At 38.4% G+C, this 26,387-nt stretch overlaps 1 protein-coding gene across 1 annotated transcript; it reads left to right on the top strand.

The window, feature by feature from the left end:
- Positions 1-821: 821 nt before the first annotated feature.
- On the top strand, positions 822-23,530 carry si:ch211-251b21.1 (uncharacterized protein LOC571720 homolog). The gene is made up of 10 exons (XM_036579010.1): positions 822-930; positions 1,221-1,297; positions 7,553-7,584; positions 7,711-7,890; positions 8,762-8,988; positions 9,138-9,235; positions 10,767-10,984; positions 14,332-14,551; positions 19,771-20,015; positions 22,745-23,530. The coding sequence occupies exons 2-10, from the start codon at positions 1,237-1,239 to the stop codon at positions 22,841-22,843; spliced, it is 1,380 nt and encodes a 459-aa protein (XP_036434903.1). The 5' UTR covers positions 822-930; positions 1,221-1,236; the 3' UTR covers positions 22,844-23,530.
- The last annotated feature ends 2,857 nt before the right edge of the window (positions 23,531-26,387 follow it).

Genomic DNA, 26,387 nt, shown 5'->3' with positions numbered 1-26,387 from the left:
GGATTTAAGTGAATGATCTACAATTTAAATTATTATTTCAAGCTTTACAGGGAGGCATGCAATACCATATTTTAGCTTTTTCTGACTCAGTAATGCTAATTCTCTCAATATGAAGAAATCTTACATAATACAGGTTTAAATCTTACACTTTAACTCCTTAAATTCCCAGGCTTATTACATACCAAGGCTTTTTGTTCAGTAACTGCAGGCACTTCAATGCAAACAGGTCGAACCATTCTTATGTTATAGAAGTGTGTAATAAAACTTAGTTTTATTACACACTTGCCTAACATATAAAGCCTGCACAAACACCCCAATGTCAGAAAATAGCCAATGAGAAACAGTGGGAAGTTCTAGAAACAAGAAACTGGGGCTTCTCAAGAGGTTAAGTATATGGAAAACATTGGTGGAACTCCCCTTTAATGTTGCTTTGCCATATTAAAAATTTTATAGCAACACTAACAAAATGAATATCATTCACCTGATATTAACACTCCAAATTATATTAGGCATTTAGTGTACATACTACTTTTAGCATAGCATAGAAGCCCTGTTCTGTCACTATATAATTAGCATTAAGCTTCTTTTTGCATAGCTTATGGTTTATCCACTCTTTTTAGGCCCCTTCTTGTTATTTTTGCATTGCCTGTTCAACTTCACAGCCTTTGTCAAATCTGTTGGCTTGAAAATCACATGCTTGTTTTTCTTAGAGTCCAACTTCTCACTCCTCTACACCCACCTCCCCTACCCATAAATCCATGTGGATTTGCAATGGTGACAATCCCACACCCCCTTTTCCCTCCACTTTCTAGAACTTCCCACTGTTTCTCATTGGCTACTTTCTGACATTGGGGTGTTTGTGCAGGCTTTATATGTTAGGCAGGTCCCTGATGGTCTGTACAGTGGAACGAAAGCTAATCGCAGGCCAGGGTAAGTTTGGCATGTGCTTGTGCACTTCTCTTTCATCTTGATTTTGACCCATTGCATTGAATGTCTTGACCTCCAACTGAACTTATATTTGTATAAAGGCTAAATGGAGTAGACTAAATAAAGTCATTGTTTTTGGAGTTGAGAGGAATAGGAGGTGGACTGATTTTAAAAACATTCAGCTCATTGCAGACATCATTGCTGTTGTCTTAATTTTCAAATGGTGTTATATTTCAAGCCTGATTAGCACTCATCTTTGGACCATGTTTTAAAGCACCTTTTACATTTTGTAGTGAGGAATACAGCAGGATGGCATCACTGGGGCTTCTCTTGTTCACTGCGGCACTTACAGCTGGACTCTGCACTGCAGGTAACCAAGCCAACAGTGTGATCACATTCTGTATACTATGACCTTTTCAATGTAGCTATTCATTTATTACCTTCTTTACCTACCTTCTACTGTTTTTTCTGCATCTAGAGTTTTATTACTAGTTTATTACCACATTATAACAGATTTGATTTAAAGGGGAACTCCACTCACTATTCAAACGTTCTGTATAAATCAATCATTGCGATGTAAACAAAGTCATACAGATTGGTTTGATGTGAAATGGTTATTGCAGAGAAACTTACAGCGTTCTCTACAATGGTGAAGGTGGGAACCAGGGGTCACAGTGTAAATGCAAATGTAGCCATTTTATTTACTATCCAAAATGGCCAGAGAACCTACATGCATAATGTTAATGAAGGTGAAATAGTGGAAAGTCTGTGGGGGACAAACTTCCTTACCACGCCCTGCATGGGATTTCTCTGCCATGAAAAGATTTTTGAAATGAAAACATGTTTTAGACGAACATTTTATCTCAAAACTGTTGGAAACATTGTCTAATGCATCAGGTATTTCATGCAACAGATTTTTGTGATTTTTCAGCTTTGAGAGGCATTCAATGCTTCAGATGTCTGGTTTCTATCACCACCACTCTGAACAATTCTGACTTGGTACCTTTCTCTAGAACCAGAATGCCACTGCCTGTCAAAAGTTTGGGGACACCTACTTTTGTAAACATTTATAAAAAATGAGGTTGTTATCTTTGTCTTATTTTTATCTTATTAGAAACCTATTTGCTAAAACTGACAGAAAAAAACATTGGAAAACTACTCTCTTGAGAATTAGAGAGTACTCCTGGAAAAGAAAACTGTCAAATCAATACTTAGGCAAACTTAGGCTTAAGTTTTTTTTCACACTTTGACAAAAATATACCACAACAACAAATATCTGCTTTATGTTAGACGCTTTGCAGATATGTTTCTGAGTTAATTGAAAAGTAGCAGATTAAACATTTCAAAAGGTGTACCCAGACTTTTAATAGGCAATGTATAATAAAAAGTAAAGTTAGGCACTCACAGAAACGGAGAATTAAATTTTGCCGGTATTTTGTATGGAATATCTTTTGTATGGGTTATTGATGTTACTAGGTCTTCCCATGGCTTTCCACTAGTGAGTCAATATAAGTCAATCAGCAGGATATAGGAAGGGCCAGAGCCGGTCTGGCGTGTAACTGCCTCAGTTGCTGGTCACAGCGGCGTCCTGGCGCCCCATCTGAGCATTCTGTTGGGCTCTGAGTGATCTGCTTTTAAAGAGCAGAAAGAGCCTGCCATCCCCAACAATGACTGTGAGTAATCAATTAGTGACCGCTAACCAAGCAGTCAGAAATGCAGAACAGACCGTGTCATGGTGGCGGCTTGGATGGCATGTACATTTTTTATATTTTTGCAAGAAAAGGATAATGGGTGTCAGTGCCACTGTGCGACTTTTGAAGCACTCCTGCGGGGTTTCCACGTCTCAATGCAGCTGCCCAAGACGTGTTGAGGAAGAACTTGCTGGAAGAAGAACGTTTCTCACAATTAATCTGCTGTAAGACCTTTGACCCCTGAAGAAATCTCAGCTACACTGCAGGCTAAAAGTCTGGAAACAACAACTTCATAAAAACAAATACAAAGTTAATTTTTTAGAGATAACACACAGTAATATGTTAAGTATCATCTAACAAAATCTGCAGCAACACTGTACAGTTAAATTGTTCTTCATTTGTTGCTTCTTATACACCTGCAGAGTTTTATTGCAGCCTTACGTTCATATCTGCCTGATTTTCAGTTTGATGAGATGATATACGATGTTAAATTAGGAGTTTTTAAAAATTTAAGAACTTTTAATGTGAGGCACTGGAATCAACAAAGAGTGTGAAGGCTTTTACACTAGGGTAAGAGTACATCTTTGCTAACCAGTGGAATATTCTGAGAAAAACATCTTTGGTTAAAGATGAATTTCAGAATTGTTCACAGTGGTGGTGATAGGAACCAGACATCCAACTGGTAAAACTGAGTCTATCTGAGTCTTTGCAAGAAAAACAGTATATGTATCATTTTTTTAGAAATTGTATAAGCATGATATGGCATTTTTGATGCCCTGTTTTTAAAATAAAGGGGTCACCAAAATTGATCATTATTCAGTTATTAGTCTAAAACACATTATTCAGTCAACTATTATAAATTATTTAGTAACTACTCCAAAACTACTATATACCATTACAAATTACTATAAATGATTTCAATAGCTACTAAACTACTAAAAATATTTAGAAACTACTATGAATTATTCAGTAGTGTCTTGGACTATGACTTTTCCATTAACTACAGTGTCTTATTCATTAACCACTCAATGATTCAATAACTGTTACTATAAATGTAGTTGTTAATTATTCAGTAATTACTATTACCTATTCAGTAACTACTGAACTATTTAGTAACTTGGTATTCAGTAACTGTACTGTAAATGATACACTAACCACTGATGTATTAAGCAACTACTATAAATTTACTTACACTAAATTATTAATTAGTAATTACTATTACTTATTCAGTAACTACTATAAATTATTCAGTAACTACTGATTTCTTTAACAGCTACTATAAATAGTTATTACTCTAAATTATTCAGTAACTACTATAAATTATTCAGTAACTACTCTAAATTATTCAGTAACTACTATTACTTATTCAGTAACTACTATAAATTATTCAGTAACTACTCTAAATTATTCTTTAGCTACTATTAATGATTCAGTAACAGCTAGAAATTATTCAGTAATTACTTATTTATTTAGCAACTACTATAAATTTAGTTACTACTATAAATTATTCAGTAACTACTATTACTTATTCAGTAACTATGTTAAGTTATTTAGTTATTACTATAAATTATTCAGTAACTGCTATTATTATTCAGTTACTACAATTACTTATTCAGTAATTACTTTATATTATTAGTAATTACTACATATTTGGTAACTACTCTAAATTATTCAGTAACTACTGATTTCTTTAACAGGTACTATAAATAGAGTTATTACACTAAATTATTCAGTAACTACTATAAATTATTCAGTAATTACTCTAAATTATTCTTTAGCTACTAATGATTCAGTAACAGCTAGAAATTATTCAGTAACTACTGATTTATTCAGCAAATATAAATCTATTCAGTAACTACTACTACTGATGCAGTAATAACTAAATTATTCAATAGCTACTATAAATAATTAAGTAAATAATATTACATCTTCAGTAATGACCAAACGTTATTCTTTAGCTACCATAAATCATTTAGCAACTGCTAGAAACTATTCAGTAACCACTAATTTATTCAGCAACCACTATAAATTTAGTTATTACTATAAATTATTCAGTAACAGGTGTTACTTATTAAGTTACTACTATTTACTAACTACTATTACTTATTCAGTAACTACTCAGATTATGCAGTAGCTACTATTAGTCAGTTACTACTATAAATTCTTCACTAACTACTATTAATTATGCAGTTACTAGTACAAATTATTCAATAACTGCTATTACTTGTTCAGTTACAATTATAAATTATTCAGTTAATAATATTACTTATTTAGTTACTAATTTACGTATTTAGTAATTACTATAAATTATTCAGTAACTCACTTGTTCAGTTACTAGTATTACTTATTCAGTACCTACTGTAAACTATTGTTACTACTCTAACCTATTCAGTACCTACTGTAAACTATTGTTACTACTCTAACATATTCAGTACCTGCTGTAAATTACTGTTACTAGTATTACTTATTCAGTAACTACTATAAAATATTCAGTAACAACTATAAAATATTCAGTAACAACTATAAAATATTCATTAACTACTATTACTTATTCTGTTACTACTATAAATGATTCAGTTACTGTTGTATATTATTCCATAACTACTATAAATTATTCACTAAGTACTACAATTTCATTCAGTTACTACTATAAATTATTAAGTAACTACAGTAAATTATTCTGTAACTACTATTGCTTATTTAGTACTATGACTGATTCCGTAATTACTATAAATTAAATAAAAGGTTCTGTGATAACACTCAGTTACTACTATAAATTATTCAGTATGTACTAGAAATGATTCAGTAACTACTATGAAATTATGAAATTCAGTAATTATGTAAGATTTGTTATGAGGAATGTTAGTCCTTGTAGTGTGAGGAGTTAAGCCTCTTCCTCTGAAGTGCTGAAAAGAAGAATCAAAAACACCTACTTAAAGGAGAGAAGCAGGGCACTTTCCCAGCATACGGTGGCTCCTCTTTCTCAGGGACACATTTCAGCTTGGACTTGAGAGACACCACAAGCTCCACAACAACCCCACTGTTTGGCTCACTTTATGTCCTTTCAAGCAACTTTATTCTTTTAAAGGACGATTAGTGGCCATGACGCTTAGGACCGGGCTAAAGAGAGCGGCAACACAACCAAGACATTGTCCCTGTCTGGTAAACTTGGGGATATTTGCCTCCGTCTGAAGAGGAGTACAAAGCATGGCACAGCATGATGAAACGCTTCATTTACTGCCAAGAATGTCTTGCAAGAGTTCGGCTTCTTGTCAGATTGAGACAGGCGGTGTTTTTCTTTCTTTCCCTCTCTGTCCCTCTCTCGTCCTGTTTGCCGTGCTCTTGTAGAGGTATTGTTCAGCTCCTTTCTAATTAAGGATTTGATAATTGGTTTATCCCTCCAGGGAGTCCTCAAATTGAATTAATCCATGTGGAGTTAAGTAAAGATTCAGCCTAATTATTTCGCATTTAGCTTAATACATACCAATGATGTAACAGCAACCAGTCTGCACAGGAAAATCCCTAGTGTTGACCCAAAGGAATAGCTCTTTGAAAAAACAAACATGAAATCAAATATGCAGTTCTGTGTAAAAGTCAGAGACCACTTTCATTTATTTAATTTTCGGTCAACATGGGCATTTCTTAGGAGAATTTCTGTGCAAGACCTGGTAAAGCCAAAACTGTCACCATCAGATAAACAATACTTAAAGCTTTTATCTTTGAGAGAGAGGAGAAAATCAAGCTCTGCTCTTTGTTCAGATCTTTAATTAATCCACAGGTGTTTCTGTCCATTCTTCCACTGTGAGAAGATAACTTGCATTAGGAGAATTATGAAATGGATTTCCATGGCTGAACAGCTACACACAAGCCTAAGATCAAAATGCACAATGCCAAGCGTTGGATGGAGTGGTGTAAGGCATGCTGCCACTGGACTCTGGAGCAGTGGAAACATATTCTGTGGAGTGACGAACCACACTTCTCTATCTGGCAGTCTGATGGACTGGGTTTGGTGAATACCAGGATAACAGTAGCTGCCTGACTGCATTGGGACAACTGTAAAGTTTGGTGGAGGAAGGATAATGCTATGGGGTTGTTTTTCAGGGCCTGGTTTAGACCCCTTAGTTCCAGTAAAGGGAAATCTTAATGCTTCAGCATAACAAGACATTTTGGACAATTGTATGCTTTCAACTTTGTGGGAACAGTTTGGGGAAGACCCTTTTTTGTTCCAGCATGACTGTGCACCCAGTGCACAAAGCAAGGCCCATAAAGGCATGACTGGCTGAGTTTGGTTTGGAGGAGCTTGACTGGCCGGCACAGAGCCCTGACCTCAACCTCATCAAACACCTTTGGGATGAACTAGAATGGAGATTACGAGCCAGGCCTTCTCGTCCAACATCAGTGTCTGACCTCACAAATGCTCTTCTGGAAGAATGGGCAATAATTCCCACAGACACACTCAAAAACTTGTAGAAAGCTCCCCAGAAGAGTGGAAGCTGATATAGTTGCAAAGGAGGAACGAACTCCATATTAATGCATATGGATTTATAATGGGATGTCATAAAAGCTCCTGAAGGTGCAATGTGTCAGTGTCCCAATACTTTTGTCCATACAGTGTATAGAGTATACACACACACATACACACACATGCAATACAGTGTCAGAAGCTACATAAATAAATCTTTTTGAGATTACATAATACCACAGTTTGAGGCTTGCTGTTTTCAGAATGCTGATTATTGTGCTATAAGTGTAACTTTTATTATTTCTTATCTACATTAGCGTCCACTGTAAACCTACAGAAGCACACTTTGAAAACCAAACATGTCTTGGCTGATTGACTGTTTCTGGGGCAAGAGAAAAACTCAGATTTTGCCATGTATTTTTTTAACAGATTTTTCTAGTCCAATAACACAGTTGTTCTTTTTTATTGTTAGAACCACAACCATTAAAGGTGACCACCATTAAGGTAGGTGATGAGAACCAAATCGAGTAAACTTTGTTTCTAAGTGGAACATCCGGGTTTAGATGCCTGTTAATAAATGGTAATTCAATAATGATAATAAACATCAAACTCCACTGACCTCCTCTACAGCAAGAACCGTACACAATGACCAAAGGCTCAGAACTGGAAGGCTTCTGTATGGACCTGCTTTCTGCACTTGCCAGTAAGCTGGGCTTCAAGTATGATGTTCATCTTGTGAAAGACGGGAAATACGGGGCCAAGGACGAACGTGGGAACTGGTTCGGCATGGTTGGAGAAGTTGTGAGAGGGGTGAGTTTCTTCTACAGAAGATATGTATTGATTTTACCTTGGAAGCCTGATTTCAAAGTATCCCTTACTAAATAAAATAAAGAGTGTTTGGAAAATGGTCAAGTAAAAAGGAATTATGACTGTATTCAGTACAAGAAACTATGCAAATATAACCTCGGGAAGAAAATGAATAAAATACACCTAAAACGTAGGATACAGGCCCTTTAAGCCCACTATTTTTAGGTTGTTTTAAGAAAAGAAAGATGTTGGTGATAACCATACAAACCCAACCAAATGACCTCCACAATGACTTCCACAATGAAATCTTGCCTCAATCCAGCTACTCTAAAATGTTCACGCTCAGATTGACAAGTATTCTAGAGGAAACCTTGAAAACCAACCTCATTAGCTAGAGTTGGAGGTCCCCAGAATGTAAAGGCCAGTTTCCCAGACCCAGATTAAACTAAAGTGGATTTTCAATGATGAAAGGTTCACTAGGCCAACCACTGTACACGTTTCTACTGTGCATCAGTCCATTTCAGATAAGCTCGAGCCCAGAGAAGTTGGCGGTGTTTCTGAATGTTGTTGACATATGACTTCTGTGGATGCAGCGACAAACAGTGTTTATTGACAATGGTTTGTCAAAGTATTCTCGAGTCTATATGGTAATGTCCATCACCATCCACCATCCATTCAAGATATTGTAGCCTCATTCCTCACCTTAAGTAATTTAACTCCTTCCATTTTCATTTAGAGCTTCAATGGACAGGAGATTTTCTATGGCCAGTCAGTCAAGTTGTTGCACATTTTAATGTATTGACCAACCAAATGAATCTCCTTATAAAATGAAACTGCCCACAGCTATGCTAATTTATCTTTGTGTTCTCATTAGGAAGCTGACCTGGTCATGGCACCCCTCACCCTGACCGCTGGTCGGGAGGCAGCTGTGGACATGACCAAACCTTTTATGCAGACAGGCATCAGTTTTTTGATGAGAAAGGACATCGCCTCTGACGACTCGCAGTATCTCAGCTTTTTAAACCTCTTCTCCACTGAAATGTGGATGGGCATCCTTGTGGCTTATCTACTGACCTCCTTCTGTATCTATCTGGTGGCTCGGTGAGATACACTCACTCTTTTGTCTTTCTTATCTTCAGCCAGGACATTGAATAGAGGTTATTACCAGAGAGAGAGACTGCTTAAGATTGGAGATATGAGGTTGAGTGGAATAAGGCTTGAAATTGATTATTTGTGTGTGTTTTATGAAGGATTAGCCCGTCTGAATGGGACCAACCCCAGACAGAGGACAATCATTTCACGCTTTCACACAGCTTCTGGTATACCATTGGAGCCCTGACTCTGCAAGGTAACAAACTCAATTAACCACCACATACACACATTTATCTAATAAGAAGAAAAATGCTTTATGACATACAGATGTAATTTATATCTCAAATATATGACATGTAAATGATAGTACTGTGCAAAAGTTAGACAACACCCATCCTTTTTCAGAGTTTATTACAGACTTGCTTTCAGTTATTCAGAGAAATCTTCAGGGATATTTTTCCACACCTCCAAAGTGATTTACATCACAATAACACAATTGTTTAACACTATTACTCATTTACTCGGAAACATCATGCATTTACCAAACTTTAAAAAAAAAACTTTTTAACAGATTGAACTTCAGATGATTAAACAGGTTGGTCGTATTGTCTTGTGCAGACACTACACTGTTAAAATGTAGGTTTTTTTTGCACAGTATTTGTTGTTGTTCCTCATCTGACTCCTTCAAACCAAAGTGTTTGCAAACAGCTGAATTGATTTTACCTTTCTTGTTGAGCAAAGGCTCTTTTCTGTCATCTTGGCTCAAGTTGAATCATGCCACAGCCTGGCTAAGAGTGAGTTTGGGCTTTTAGGGAGGGGTGAAAGTGCTCTGCTATAAAGGGAAAAGGGTCTGCTGGATTTATAACACAAGACAAAACGAGAACATCATGTGTTTGATCTGTAAATGTTCTGCTTTCCTTTTCTCAGTAACAGCTTCTTGACAGCTACACATCCTTTCTTACTCAGTGTTGAGTTGTCTTCTCACAGTGGAAGGATGGACAGAAACACTTGTGGATTCTTTCAGATCTGAAGGAAGAGTGGAGTTTGGCTTTCTCCTCTCTCTCAAAGATGAACACTTTAAATACTGTTCATCTGATAGTGATGGTTTTGATGGTCTACTAGGTTGTGAGGAGGCCCACTTTCTCTGTAACTCTTCTCCTCTGAAATATCTCCTAAAATGAATAACTTCATGTACGTATTGGCCATTTTGAATGGAGATCCAGTAAATGAAGTACTGTATGTTGACACTCACAATGCAAAGACATTTTCTTCTTATTGCATAAGTGTTAATCTCTCTTAAAACAAAGCGTAGATGATAGACAATGAGTTCTGTTCATATTAAAGTGGAACTTCTCCGCTTTTCAAAAAATTCTACATAATTAAATGGCTGAGATGTCAACAAAGTCATTCAAAGAGGTTTAATGTGAAATGCTCCATTCTAGAGAAACTAGAGTCAGAATTGTTCACAGTGGTGGTGATAGGAACCAGACGTCTGAAGTTTTATGATTGTATGTTTTATGTTTTGTAGGAAAGTTTGGCTTAAAATGTATATTAATCCATTTATTTTAATCCATTCATGGCAGAGTGATGTATGCTATGTTCATGTTGTAGACATGGCAACCCCTGGTTAATATCATCACCACTGTAAAGAATCAGAGTCTATAAGTTTCTTTACAATGAGCCATTTTACATCAAACCTCTCTGATATGACTGTTAACATCTCATGAGTGAATTATACAGAAATTTTGAAAAAGTGGTGGAATCCCCTTTAATTCTTCTGCCTGCAGGAGCGGGCCCTCACCCCAAGGCCTTGTCAGGACGGGTGATTACTGCCATCTGGTGGATGTTTTCGTTAGTGGTGCTGGCCTGCTACTTCGCCAACCTCAGCTCTTGGCTCCATTTAGATAACAAACATCTGTCAATTAAGAGCTTTGAAGACTTAGCCAACCAAAACATCATTCAGTATGGCACGCTGAAGTCCTCTTCCACCCTTGCATACTTCAAGGTAGGTTGTGTGCGACTACATACCATTGCAAATTTCTTACGCTAAACCGACAGTTTGGATTAAAAGCCTTCACCACTTTAGTTTTGCACTTAAGCTACAAAGATATTACAGCTATCAAGTAATGACAGTTTATAACCCACCAATTATTATCATGCAAACTGCCTGCATAAATCATCACACACTCAAACCACCTCAACCACATCAATCTCACTTCTGTGATTTCTGACACTGTGACATACTGTTATCCACAAAAACAGACAAAAGCACAGATGCCGTTTGCTGTATGTTTCTTCACCAAACTATTGCTTAAGATGTGCAGTTCTTTTGTCTGAAATCTTATTAATCTTATTACACAGCATGATCTTAATGTCTGCTAACACTGTGAAAGGCATATAGGGGAGAACGAGGCACAACCCAACACACTTTGTTATTTGTTGAATAATTTTAAAAAGATATAAGTTGGAATACTCATATTTTTTATACAGGCAACATATACATCTGTGCTACAAATGAACACTTGAACTTTGTTTCTAGCCCCTACCATTCATGTACAATTCCACAAACTCCCCAAATTACGGAAAGTGCAATGTTACAGTTCACCCCATGGATGGGTTCACTGTAAACAGAGGGTTGGTTGTAACACTTGCTAGAAAAGTCTGATGAATTATTGCAAACAAAGTTAATTATATATAATTCTATGTTGTAAGAAACAAATATTTTTCAACCAAACTGCTTTATATATTATCATCTATAAGACAGACAGACAGCTCAACTGATAGATACACACACATGTCGAACTATGTATGAAAACTGAAATAAGAATGAAAAACGTCAGAAATGGAGATACAAGGTTTTCTTCTGACAACAGCGATATGGACCATTGCATCTGTATAAACTACAGTTTTACCAGCTGTTAATGTCAATTTAATTAATATATTTATTAAAAAAATAGTAACATCTAAAAGATACTAGTAAAGTAGAAGAAAATACTTGTCTTTTAGATGTTTTTTTCTTTTTCATCTTAAAATCTGTACAAACATACAGAACAAAAAGGCATAATTTACTTTATTTGTCTGTTTACTAAAGAAGGCTTAGTTGTAATGTCATATGATTAAAGTATTGTAAGGTTGGATTTTGTGATTTACACAAACAGCTCAGTAAAAAACTTTGGAACTCTTTGGCACAGATCTCTTTAAATTGCTCTGAATTTTCATGGGAGAACATGGCTAAGAAATATTGTATTGTGGCCAGAAGCACACGCTGCTCAACCTCCTTTAACAATGTAAAAGGCAGTGTTAAATTGTGCCCCATATTAGGTTGTTCCCTGCGCTCCACTAAGCCCCTCTCACTGCTAACCTGGCAGTCAGACTCCTAGAGGCAGATTCACACTGTCAAATGCAAAAGCAATATATGCCATCTATAAACATCATATGAAGCACTGTTTCATCATATAAGGCACTGTATTGCCAAAGCCCTTATAGGAAAGGTTGTATACTTGGCGGCCATTTCTACAACAACGCAGGCAGTTATTTCCAGCCATACATGACCAGACTCCTCTCTTTGAATGGGGAGACACCAAAATACTTGAAACTGAAGGTCAAATAAGTGTTTCAAAAACATATTTGAAAATCGCTGTTAGAATGTGACAAAAACTTCATAAATAGTTTGGAGCGTTTGGCCTTAGCATTGGTCTTTCAGATCAGAAAAAGGTAATAAAAACATTAAATAATGCTTCATTTACTGTTAGGCTATGGTACAGTAAAATGCCCACTGCCTCTACTCCATATAATTTACTGCAAAAAATGCAGTATTTTCCGTACTGCTTATGTGTCTTGTTTTTTTAATATTAAAAACACACGGACATGGCTTTGGAAATTGCTTATAGTCACCATGCATGTCACCATGAACCTACACCAGAAGAAGCTCATGAATACACATTTGCAGCAATATCTCTTCAAACGACAGTAGTTTTCTAAAGGTGTTGGGTTAATCAGTATTCAGTTATTCACTGTGTTTTTTATTAAAGATTTTCCTTGCCATAAAGACTTTCCTTACCATAAAGACTTTCCTAACCATAAAAGTTAATGTTTAAAAAAGCAAATAAACTAAAAATAGAAAAGAAAGGTCAAATCTGCAGCAAACGGTGCATTTCACATTAAACTACTAAATGAAATTGTTTATATCTCAACCATTTAATTATGCATAAATTTAGAATATTTGGCAGAACTCCCCTTTAATTGTCATGTAAGTGTTCAATTCTAAAAAAAAACAAGATCGGAAGTATCCATATTTCAGTATCGATCCACACACCTTCAGCTAGAACTTCTGTTGCTCTTGTAAGACCCATGACACGTCTCTATTGCGTAAAACTGCAATAAAACATTGCATTAATTGCAATACAAAGTAAGCACTGTCAGAGATAATAACTGAGGTTAGTCAAATTTCACCATTGTTCAATACTCTTAGATTAGCAAGACTCACTTTGCGTGTTTAAGGTGGTAGTAACTTCAGTCTCCTTTAGATGGCATTGCATGATGATTGGACTATTAATATCTGCGGTGTGTGTGACGGGATTCATAGATTGAGAAAAGGGGGTACAGTGCAGTCTCGTTCGATGTGTGGAAAATGGGTCACAAAGTAGATGTTAATGACTGGCAAAAAGGGGTGAATGCATTTGGGTGTGCCGAAAGGCCTTAGTGTGAAGGAAGTAGCTGAATTTACAGGTGTATTGAAGGCATCCACGAAATCTGGCCGAACCGTGCAATTCTTTGATGCAAGAGTGGCTGAATATTGATGTCCAGAAACTTGTTCAGTCCATGCCAAATTGAATCACAGCTGCTTTTGTGGAATTCTCTGGAATTCTGCCTAATGAACATCCAACGATTACTTTATAACCGCAACTGGCCTACTGTAAATATGTTAACATTTAACAGCTGTTACCTAATAATTTGGGTACATTCTGCAACACTGAGTTTCAGTCTTCCTTGCTGTGAAGAGCTTATTTTTGCCTACGTAATGATTTAGATTTTCTTACGCAAATTGTTGGTAAAAGTATGAAAAATGAAAATCTTTTGCTCTACAGGTACTTGAAACACCTAATTTGACATCACAATATAGTAGTACTGTCCAGTGTATTATTGCCACAAATATTTACAGGAGTGATACTGTCTTTCTTCAAAATAAACCTGGCTGTTGCACACTGACAAAGAAAACATGCTTATTTGTTTTAGAAACGTGTCCTCAAGCTTTTAACAGACAATTTCATATATACACTTATGTGGGTCTCACCCTTCAGTCTGTCATTGAGATATCCATGGTATGACCGTTCTTGTCCCTTGTTCGAACAGAACTCCAACAATCCCACCTATCGGCAGATCTATGAGAATATGGAGAGGCAGCAGAGCTATGTGCAGTCGATGGATGAGGGTGTCCGTAGGGCTCAGGAGGGGAATTACGCCTTCATCGGAGAGTCTGTGTCTCTGGACCTGGCTGTTGCACGCTACTGCAATCTGATGCGTTGTCCTGAGGTCATCAGCATGAGAGGCTACAGCATTGCAGCTCCATTAGGTAGGTGCAGGCCAAGCTGGGATACAGACCACCTGTTTCAATGCCAGTTTAACAAGCCCTCATCATCTCTTCTTGGGGAGGGGCGGAACCCTAACAGCATTTTAAGGGCCGTTCCATTATTTTTATTAGCTGAAGTAAAGTTTTTTAGATGAGCCTTTGGAGCGGTGAGGGACAGAGTGAACACAATTGTCGGATTCAGCAGCAGAATTTGCCTTGAACTCATTATATGTCAAAACCATGAGCTTCACTTTGCTGAGCTTTAGTTTGCAAACTGCTCCATCTGTTATAAATGACTGCTGATACAACTTCATTACTTCACTCCACTAGTTTGCTAGTTAGCATGCCAAAGGCTACATGGCTTAACAAAAAGAATGGCACTACACCAAGTACACCGATCAGGCATAACATGGATCAGGCACAGCAGTGCTGCTGGAGTTTTTAAACACTGTGTCCACTCACTGTCCACTCTATTAGACACTTCTACCTTGTCAGTCCACCTTGTAGATGTAAAGTCAGAGACGATAGCTCATCTGCTGCTGCACAGTTTGCGTTGGTCATCCTCTAGTCCTTCGTCAGTCGTCACAGGATGCTGCCCACAGGACGCTGTTGGCTGGATATTTTTGGTTGGTGGACTATTCTCAGTCCAGCAGTGACACTGAGGTTTTTAAAAACTCCAGCAGCAATGCTGTGTCTGATCCACTCAGACCAGCACAACACACACTAACACACCACCACCACGTTAGTGTCACTGCAGTGCTGAGAATGATCCACCACGCAAATAGTACCTGCTCTGTGAGGGTCCATGGGGGTCCTGACCACTGAAGAACAGGGTAAAAGGGGGCTAACAAAGTGTGGAGAGAAACAGATGGACTACAATCTGTAATTGTAGAACTACAAAGTGTACCTATATAGAAAGTGGAGCTGATAAAATGAACAATGAGTATAGAAACAAGGAGGTGGTCATAATGTTATGCCTGATCAGTGTATAAAGCCAGACAAAGCAATTATTCACAAATTTTATGGATATTATGTTCCACCTTGTGAAAAAACTTGTCGGAGTTAGCCAATTAGCTCACAGAGACTAATGGGCTGAGGGTAAGGGTGTCCTGTTTGAAAAATCTGTTCCCCACTTTCACCTCCCCCCTTCTGCCATGAGTCACCTCCTGTGTAATGTAAGTGTGACACACATCCAATTGGTGAGTCAGTGTGGGTAAAGACTTCTTAAAGTATTGAAACTGGGCCGAACAGTGGGTGCGATCACAAGTATGATAAAACCCTACAGAACCTAAATTTGTGTCTTCCTGCCAAGTAGGTTAATCTTGCTCTTGTGAGCACAGAATGTGCGTGTACAAAATATGTACTGTATATAACTCTCCAGTGTCCATTAAATGGTCAATGTATTTTGCCAACATTCTCTTACTCCATGTGAACCGGGCAGTCCTAATCTTGGGTCAGACGTATGTAAGCAATATCCTCACACAAGGCTGATTTGGTTTGTCCTGCCCAAGCTTTATTAAATCTGTGTCCCCCTATAGTCTCCTTCTCCTTGTTTAAGTTGAATGAACTTACCACGAGAAAGCTAACGACGAACAAAAGCTAACCAGGCAGGCATTACTGAGCTAGCATGAAAGTCCATTCATCTGTTTGTTCGTTCAACTGGCCACGCCGGCATTCTCTGGATGCACATCCAGTGAAGTGAATAGGACGTCACCATATAAAAGCTGGATAATGTTTTAGCCATGGACTCTACAGCAGGGTCCACAACACCACCTGCATACGTAGAGTCCGTTTCACTCATGTATCATGCTGTAGCTTTTATGTTACGTGTCAATTACTAATGTAATTATTAGCAGCAGCCCTACCTTTGGCCTCGGCCATTCAGCACACTGTTTATAACATTGATTCATGAACAGCAGCAACAACGAGAATAAAGTAATAAAGCGTTAAAGGGGAGAAATCAGTACATAGCTGATCTGTCACATCGTAGCCTAAAACAGACAGCAGGCTATATGCTATATGCTATATGTTTGCTTTACCATTACACAGGCTAATGTTAACACTAATGACACTAGACAGTTAAATTATCATGTTACTAAGTGAAGATAGTTGTCTAGTATAAATGTACCACTCATTATGTGAAATTGTCTGACTGTCACTCCACTCTGTCTTAAATGCCCAAAGGAAAAAAACAACTATTATGATATTATTACAGATGCGCTGGATTAAGCGCCCAAATTAACCACATAAATATATCTTAACCAAGAAAAAGGCCCTAAAAACCCTACTGAGGTCATACATGTCAGTGAGCTAACCTAGTGTGGCCATTATTATCAAGGGATTAGTTATGAGGTGAGGAGTGACTGCCTGCATACGCTTCACCTCTGCCTGATCTCAGTGTTGTTTCATACACTTTTAGACAGGTGCTATTTTTAACAGACTGTACCTTTTCAATGTCCCCTTTGTTCAGTGTGTCCCCTTTTCAACAAGTGGTTTGGACAAAATGGGGCACTTCAAGAAATAAGTGGACAAAATGACATAATATGGCCCATTAAATAAAAAACGGGCTTACACATACATTTTCAAATTGGCTATTTCATCTGCCAAAAGTAGATCCACCATAAGTGGCATGTTGCTGTGTAAGAGTGCAGTTTGGCATTTGACCTACTAATTTTAGACTCTTCTTTCAAGTCTGAATAAAGGGAGTGCTGAAAGTCAGACGTTATCCTTTCGAATACATCCATTTTTCTATTTCTTATTTTGTTAAAGTGTGGTTAACTGTGGATAACTTTAAGTAAACAAGTGTGTAAACAAGTGTGCGAAATACCCCCTTGTAATCTGGGGGTCCCTATGTTACACTCAAATCTGACTTTGGTATTATGGAATTTAAATTAACAGTTTAGAATGTTAGCAGTTTAGAATGCATACTCTAAGCATAGCATAGCTAGGTAAATCGCATCATACATATATGTGCTACTCATTCTGCAAACAAAAAGCAGTCCGTCATACCAGCATCACAGATAAGAGCCCCTGTCCACGATGCATGCCACTGTTAAACAGTGACCATCAAATTATGCAGAGGATTATAATAGCAATACCACAATCCAGTCAGAGCTACAGTAGCAATCTTCTGCGTAACCTTACACGTGAAAGAGTTTGATCTTTTTCTGAAAGCACTACGTTTTTTTACTTCTCTGCAAACCTAAAACTCTAACTTCTTTCCCTTTACATCTAGCCAAGAGTAACGTCCTTTTAATTCTGCTAGCTGTTTTACTGTCTTGCCGACTGGTAGGTCACTGTAAGGAACAGGCCAAACGCCAACCGCTACCTACCCTTCCTTTTCTTCCCTGAAGGACCTGTCTGAATAAGAGAGCTTTGCTAAAGGCTGTAGGAATGTCTACTCGGGACCATCTTGGTAACACTATCACTCTTATTTCCAAAAGGGAAAAATGCTCTTTAAACCTCAGGCACAACTGTGTTCTGCCACAGAATTCCACCGGGGGTAATTAACCAGGAAACAAACCTGGGTGATCTCACACTCCTATGACCCTGTACCTGCCCAACCTGCTCAACAGTTCACATAACCTGTAAACATTAACATGCATACTGAACATGTAACCAAAACCCCTTACCTTCATGTTTTTTTTAAGTAAATACAGTCCGGCTAAGCATGCACAAAGCATCATGGGAATCATAGTGGGTTCTGACGCCACTTTTCCCCCTCACCTTTGTGCCTAGCGGTCTTACCAGACAAAGTCTTTGAAAAGTCTAGGAGTTTGTCGCCCCTTCTTTGAGGGCTCCCTTCCTGAGGGGGTACCTGGTGTCCTCATGAGCTTGACCTCTGGGCTCTCTGCTGATACCATCAGGATGTTGTGATTTTCCTGCTGATCCACACAGCCCAACCAAAATCCACAAGGGCCATGGTGTGCCCACTTCTTGGCAACGTGTACCCCCAGTCCTCTCTTGGGGCTGCATCCTTGGCACAGCGTACCCTGCTCCAGGTGCACTGTCCTCCTCTGAACCTAACGAGTAGCCAAACGCTAGCTCTGTGGGTGTTGTCTCAATTGGTGTCCCAGAGCGGAGAGACTGAGTGGGGCATGCAACTGCTGCCTTCTCAGCTTCTTTGGCAGCAGTGCATTCAGGAAGTGTTCCAGCACCTACTATTCCTTCTCAGCCTCCTGAAATGCTGGATATACCTGTCGAACTATTGTGCTCAGTGCCCCTACCAGCATGCTTCTCCACTCCCCTTTTAGCATCCACCTCTCTAGGAGCAGGCAGCTGGCAGATCGCCAAGCACCTGTAATGCTTTCCACTCCAGTGCCAAACACAACTGTGTCACAGAGATGGCCACTGTCCAGCCATGATGGCATGTGACAACTTGCAGCTGTGCGGAGTATGGCTCCCAGGCGCCCTCACCGTTAAAGCATGGTAAGCAGATGCACGCCACCTCCCTCTCGCCGGGCTCCAGTTTGGCAGCCGCCCCTCACTTCTGACACCAGTGTAGCATTGACATAGAAGAAGATGCAGAAAACATTGGGCGTATGGGCAAATGGGAGGGAGTAATGTGGGAGGACATACAAGGAGGGTTGACAAACTCAACACACTGAATCCACCCTCCTTGGTTACAGTTACACTGATAAACAACAACTACTACAACAACAACATCAACAACAACTGTCCTTTTCTTACCGAGACTGTGGCATCTCCCGAGACCCCCAGTGCAGTGCAGCCTGTGGTGGACCCCACAATACTATAACATGAAGATTTTTATTTATTTTATTTTTTTTGCACCCCACAAAAATTGATTTTGTGGCTTTCAGGCAGTCCAAATAGGTAAGTAACGGGACCCCCCTCCCCCCACGCTTGGTTTCGCAAACCTTGCATTAAACAGACTAATGTTACTTAGCAGCTGGTATGTTATGCAATGATGGGAGCTTGTTTCTTGGAATAAAAAGATGTAGAACCTGTTTTCCACAGAATGATTAAGCATTATTGTCAGCTGAATTATTGTCAGCATTAATGGAATTTGACCACTGAAATTCCTTTACAGCCAGGTTTACATCCATTAAATTATGACTAGTTTTTGACAAAACTGCAATGCTAGTGTTGATTCACTCCTGAAAATTCTTTTCCGTCCAGAATTGGGCCTATTCTGGGTCTGTAAAACTGTACCTTGAAGTTTGAGACTGCTCAGCAGTCACTGTGTATGTTTGTGTTTTAAGGCTTTCCTATGGTGAAAAATCTGAGTATAGCCATCCTCCAGCTGAGTGAGTCCGGAGAGTTGGATTACCTCCGCAGCAAGTGGTGGGCCAGCAGCTGTGTAGCGGAAAACGCCCAGGCCTCTTCCCTCAAGGCCAGCAGCCTAAAGGGTGTCTTCTTGCTGCTGGCGCTCGGCCTGGTCCTGGGAGTTGCTATGGCCCTCATGGAGCTGGCTTCCAAGTCAAGAAGCATCGCTAACTCACAGCGGGTGGGTCCAGAGCTAGGTTTCAGATTTTCAGAAACTCAGTTGAAGTGGTTGGCAAGCTAAGTTTACTCTGCAATTGATTTGCCCGTATTTTGCCTACAAATGTGTTATTTCTTGGCACCCCTTGCAAGGTTGTATAGATTTCACAGAAAATTGGACAAATCCCATTCAACCTAATGGAAAATTGTAGCAGTCATTTCAGATGATTTTTGTTTTATTTGGGTGTGAAAGGTCATACTTTTAAAATAAGATGGGAAAAATGGGATGTCATTTTTTGTCATGTAATCTCAGCCTGCCTTACAGCTCGGCAATGTTTCCCCAGCTTTGGTGTTGAAGTACCCCTGTGCTGCATTGCTTTCCCACCTCATTCAACTCAGAAAGGGCTCATTAATTAGCTCATTAGTAGGATTGTTGTGTTTGAGCAGCCATTTTACTGTAGTAGTTACAATATTAATGCCAACTACAAATGTTAAAGCATTGGTTTACTTAAAAACAACATTTTACCTTACCCTGCAGAGCAGGCAGATCATGTTTGGTATCCAAAGTTTCCTTCTCTAGTTTTGCACTGGAGCTGAAGGTCTAATAAAAAGTAGTGTAAGTCTACGCCACCCAAAATCTTTTTTAGCCAAGCAGGTCTAGTGCAAAAGTAAAGAATCAAACTTTGTACATCAGATATGTCTTGACCATTGGACCACCTTCAGGGTAATGGGAAAATTGTGTTCATTTACCACAGTTGAAGGTGGTGAACTTCTGCTTAGCCCAAGGGTTGGCAACATGTGGCTTCTCTACTGCCCTGTTGTGGCTCCACAGCAGAATTAGATTTTTAGGTAAAAATAAAATAATCCTCCTTTGCACTAAAATAAAGCTCTGCTGATTGTTCTAACACAATTTTAACAATAAATGGTCATAAATGCTGGATTTAATGTAGCCTTTATCTGCTAATTCACCCTTTAACCCTGAAGTGTGGCATGTAGACTGCTGGTCACGTGGCAATGTAGACAGCTGTCTTGCCTAACTAGCAGCTAACGAAAAGGCAAAGAGAAAGATTCAAGATGAACATTGATAATTTAGAGACGAATGGACTTATTTGCATTTATAATCACCCCAGCTGGTTTCCTGATATGTTTAATCTGCAATGAGAAACTGTCAAACGGTTGTGAAGCTGAAGTCAGACTTTGAACAAGAAGCTAGTGAATGAAAAGTTGACTTCGCAAAAAAAGTTGCAAAAAGTCAAACATTGAGAGACGTTTTATAAGAAACCACCCTAATTTTTGTGGAAAAGTTTCCTGCCGGAGATGCGAGAAAAGCAACGGTAGCTGAGCTAAAGCTTAAAGCAGAGCAAAGTAAGTCTGCGTTTTCATTTGTATAACATATAGATACCGTTATACTAGCTATACTAGCACATTAGCACATACTGAGACATATTTACAGCCAGGATGGTGAAACGTTATTTCAATAAAATGGACATAAAATGTTGTGGCTCCCAAGGTGGTTTAATTTTTGTTGAAAGACCAGAATGGATCTTCTTTACATTTGAGTTGCCGACCCCTGGCTTAGCTATCAAATGTCGATCCCTAAAATGTTGATTACATGACAAAAAACTCCCTCTCTATCTACACAGTGTGACTTTTAAGTCGCACAAACAAATTTAGAGTGGTTCATTAATTTGAAGTTATTGACGTACTAAATGTAGTTTTTTTGGGCACAACAAGTTCACAACAAGTTAGGTTGGATGGGATTTTTTCCAAAATTCTGTAAAGCTTAAAGTTGTCAATGAAGAACACATTTGTGGGAAATCAATTGGTAAGTTAGGCCTGGTCAGAAAGCTGAGATACACAGGGAATATTTTGCTTTGGGTGATTGCCAATTTGCCATTCTGTGGCATCTGAACATTGCCTTGGAGGTTTAAGGCTCCAGGGAAAATGAAAAGAGGAAACGCTGTACAAAAAGAGAAATATTAGAAGAAAAATAGGATGTCCTCTAGATAATAAGCCACAAGATGCCGTGCGTTAATGAGATTTTTTAATTGATTTTAGAATTGGGGTGTTCTTAGTAGAATCATAGTAGCGTACAGCCTCCAGTGGCTTACTGCTTTTATAAAATAACAAAAATATGATAATATGTACATTTTCAATACATTATTTAAGTAACAATTAACAATAATTGCTACAAACAATTATTACAAACAACTACAAGTGTAGTTGATTTAGAGTATGAAGGAGGACAAGAACTTTCAGTCACCTATCAGTGTATTTTGCAGTGATTTCATGAACTTTAAATTTTTTTGGTCATAAAATAACGTAAATGTAACAACATAATATTGTTTAATGCAGAAACCCTCGCTTGTAAGTAGTTTTGCTCTCCAAATTACCACTACAATGCTCATTTCAACTAGCACCTCAATGCGATTTCCGAGTTAGCATCAAGCTAATGGTGCCACATATTCTTTTTCCTGCACTGGGTTTAATATGACTAAAGGCAGATCTGCTGAAAACATGCACATTTGACACATATAAGACATTACAGTAGCATATTCTTTACTTTTTACGTTGCAGTTTTACAGTGAGTCATTCAATGAATGGACTACCAGTTTAGCCAGTTAGCTATTGTTTAGCCTGTTTAACCTGCAAGTCTTCGAGAAAATAATCTTTCAGTTTAGCCAAAACCAAGTTCTTGGAAAAGAGTACATTTGATTTCATGATGTTCCTCATTTTGCAACTGTGTTTTTTTAGAAATCCTGTTGTTCCGTCTTGACCACTGAACTAAGTCAACGGTTTGGAAGAAGTGAGGAGAAGACATCTGCAGAAACAGATGAGAAATGCAAAGCTTAAATCTGCCCAACACTAATAGAGGAAACTCATGGATTTCTGTTCTCTTATTTAGCTGATTTTTCACCTCTGTTAAAAAAAGACGTACTTTAGAAACTGTGCTAATTTTTTAACTATGTATGAGACCGTCTTCATCTTTGCCTTGCAATATCATATATTTTAACCGCACAAGACTACAGGACTAGGTTTCTTTTGGATCATGCAGGACATTGGGCCTCATTGGGCCTAAGAAAAAGTCTACGTCAGATTCATGACATGTTCTTAAAGTGCAGAATTGTTCACACCTTTGTGCTCTTGAGTGTGTGTAGATCCTGTTCTTACCTAAGAACAAATCCCAAATAAGAAAACATTGGTGAATGGCAGAATTGCTGTAAAAAACTACATGAAAAAAAATTTCTTCTTAAGAAACGTTGGTGAATGAGGCTCATTGTGTTTAATATTGCCTAGTCTTGAACAGATCACATCTAACAATGGCTCTGAAATAGATGAACTAGCTAAAGTAACTTTTGAGTATTTTTAGCTGAAATTACTCCTAGTGCATGGTGAGTTACATCTGGCAAGTAATACTGATTAAAATGTGATGTGAAATGAGATTTTTGAGCAGCCAAGGCTTACGTGAAATGTTATGTTGATTTTATATTGTAATGCTGATACTACATGTGAAATTAAAAGGCAAACATTTTCTGTTTATTGTGGTACAACGTACAGAATTCCATCACAAAAAAGTTTACCAATACACTCGTGTTGGCACTGCATTCTGTCTGGAGGGTAAAGGCACTGTGTTGTGGACAGTGCTAACAGGAAGAGTTTGGCAAAAAGACACACAGTTTTCTGTCACCCCGAACGTCAAGTCATTCCGAGACGTTTGGTGTTTGAAATTTGCTTCTTTAGTTTTGCATTAAAGCTATTAGGCTAATGCAGCAAACAAGTAGTGGAAGCATATAGCACACCAATTAGCATCATGCAATCTGCAGGCCTAAATTATCACACAAATCAGTCCCCTTAGAAGTAGTGACAAATAAAGCCACATTAAGTGGTCTGAAAGAGAGTTTTATGAAAGATAATATTCTAAAATATGCATTATTAGGCTTTAGTGTGTGTAACAGTTTCTCTGAACTGTGCCTATTCTTTCTACAGTCACAACAGCCTGAATGGTCTACGTAGTAGATAATTTGAGGGTTTAACTTCCTTAAAATTAACTGGACCAGCTTTTTCAATTTCTCTTAACTTGTCAAATCCTTGTCTGTTTGCTGTGGTTCACTGACAGATTTAAGCTGATTACACATTTCTTTTTTAATTTCAGTTGTTAATTTGGTGAATAATGAGGTACTTTCTTGCTTATTCATGAACGCTTCCATTCTAATTTCTTAATATGTCAATAAACCAAGCTCTGAAATCATGAGGCATTAAGCAACAATATATGCTCAGTATAGTACCTATACAGCTTTAGAAACTTCATAACTATTGCTAGTTTAAGTCTAAGAATGAACTTAAGCAGCTCTGTCTAATGGGACCAGAGCTAAGAGGACTGAGGGCCTATAATAAGGACTCAATTTGGGAGAAATAATGAACAGATTCAAACAGTTTTTTATTCAGTAATAGCAAGATAACATCATTCACATTTAGGTTCACAGGTGGCTGCATGAGTCATTCCATGAGATACGTTTTGCTCTTACCAAAAAAAAACAGCTTTTCCCACCTCAGTAGCCATTTTTCTGTCTGTGCCAAATAACATTGAGAAGTCCAACCCCATTACACTGAACTCATGACAGAGGGGCCTGTAATGGGGTGGAATGTTTCAGGCTAAACTGACCACTATGCTCCCTGTTATTAAGGTTAGAACATCTAATGTCAGTTTTTAACAGTAAATTACAGGACTTTTCCATGAATATTACAACTGCAAACTGAAACTGTTTTCTCTGTTTGACTCCGCAAAGAGGCACTAGAATGAATGACTGATGCATAATGAATATTCATTTATTCATTCTCTCAGCCCATTGCTCAGTTTCTCAGTAACATATATAAGAATGACAGTGGAAACAACACCAGAGAACTTGCATCAAGGAGAACTGCCTCTCAATTATGCCTTCCAGGTTTGTTGAACACTAGAGGGCGCTCCCTAGCAAGTCCAAATTGATTTGGTTCCTGTGGAGCTTTTGTGCAAACTCATAGCTTGTAAATGCTCAATCATTTTTTATTAAGAGAAATGAATAAATAAAAGTTAAAAATAATAAATAAAAGTAATAAAATAATAAGTAAAAGTTAAAAGATAATTTTCTGAACACAGAACAGCATCAATTATTCATATGTAACACATAAACACTGCTGCTTTTAGAGCACTTTTGAACTTAAGGACTTTCTAACTGCACCTCATGTGCAATATATGGCCAAAAGTATGTGGACACTTGACTATCACACCTATATGAGCTTGTAGGACATCCAATTCCAAGACCGTGGGCGTTAATATGGGAACCCCCTCCTGTGGCTGTAATGGCCTCCGCTGTTCTGGGAAGACTTTCCACAAAGATATTGGTGTGTCAGTGTGAATTTGTGCCCGTCGTAAGAACATTTGTGATGTTGGAGGAGAAGGCCTGGCTCACAACTGACTGTCCAGTTCATCCCAAACGTGTTCAGCGGGGCTGAGGTCAAGGCTTCGTGTAGAGCACTGGAGTTCCACTGCAAACTCGACAAACCATGTCTTTATGGAGCTCGCTTTGTGCACAGGGCACAGTCATGCTGGAACAGGAAAGAGCTTTCCCCAAACTGTTGTCACAAAGTTGGAAGCATACAATTGCCTAAAATCTCTTTGTACCCTTTTTACCCTTCATTGGAACTAAGGGCCCAAACCCTGAAAAACAACCCCAGATCTTTATCTCTCCTCCACCAACCTTTACTGTTGGGGCTATGTGTTCCAGTAGGTAGCGTTCTCCTGGCATGCAACAAAACCCAGATGTGTCCATCAGACTGCCAGATAGTTTAGGGTGATTTATCGTTTCCACTACTCTAGAGTCCAGTGATGGCATGCTTCACACTACTCTGGCCTGACGCTTGTACTGCGCATAGTGATCTTGGGCTTGTGTGCAGCTACTCGGCCATGAAAACTAACTTCATGAAGCTCCTGATGCACAGTTTTTGTGCTGATGTTGCTTCTAGTTCATTTGTAACTCTGTAATCAGTGATGCAACAGAGGACGTGTAATTTTATGCGCTACATGCTTCAGCACTTGACAGTCCTGCTCTGTGAGTTTGCATGGTCTACCACTTCGTGGTTGAGCTGTTGTTGCTCCTAGGCACTTGCATTTCACAATAATAGCACTTACAGTTCACAGATCTAACAGGGAAGAATTTTCACAAACTGATGTGTGACAATGGTGGCATCCTATAACAGTGCCACTTTTAAAGTCACTGATCTCATCAATATGGTCTATTCTATTACCAGTGTTTGTCTATAAAGAGATTCCGTAGCTATGTACTTGATTTTATCCACCTGTTAGCAATGAGTCTAAATGAAATACCTGAACTCATTAAGTAGGAGAGGTGTCCACATA

Source organism: Colossoma macropomum, unplaced genomic scaffold, assembly GCF_904425465.1.
Source record: "Colossoma macropomum unplaced genomic scaffold, Colossoma_macropomum, whole genome shotgun sequence".
NCBI classification, from domain to species: domain Eukaryota; kingdom Metazoa; phylum Chordata; class Actinopteri; order Characiformes; family Serrasalmidae; genus Colossoma; species Colossoma macropomum.
Note: the sequence above shows the minus strand (reverse complement) of the source record. Positions and strands in the feature narration are given on the sequence as shown.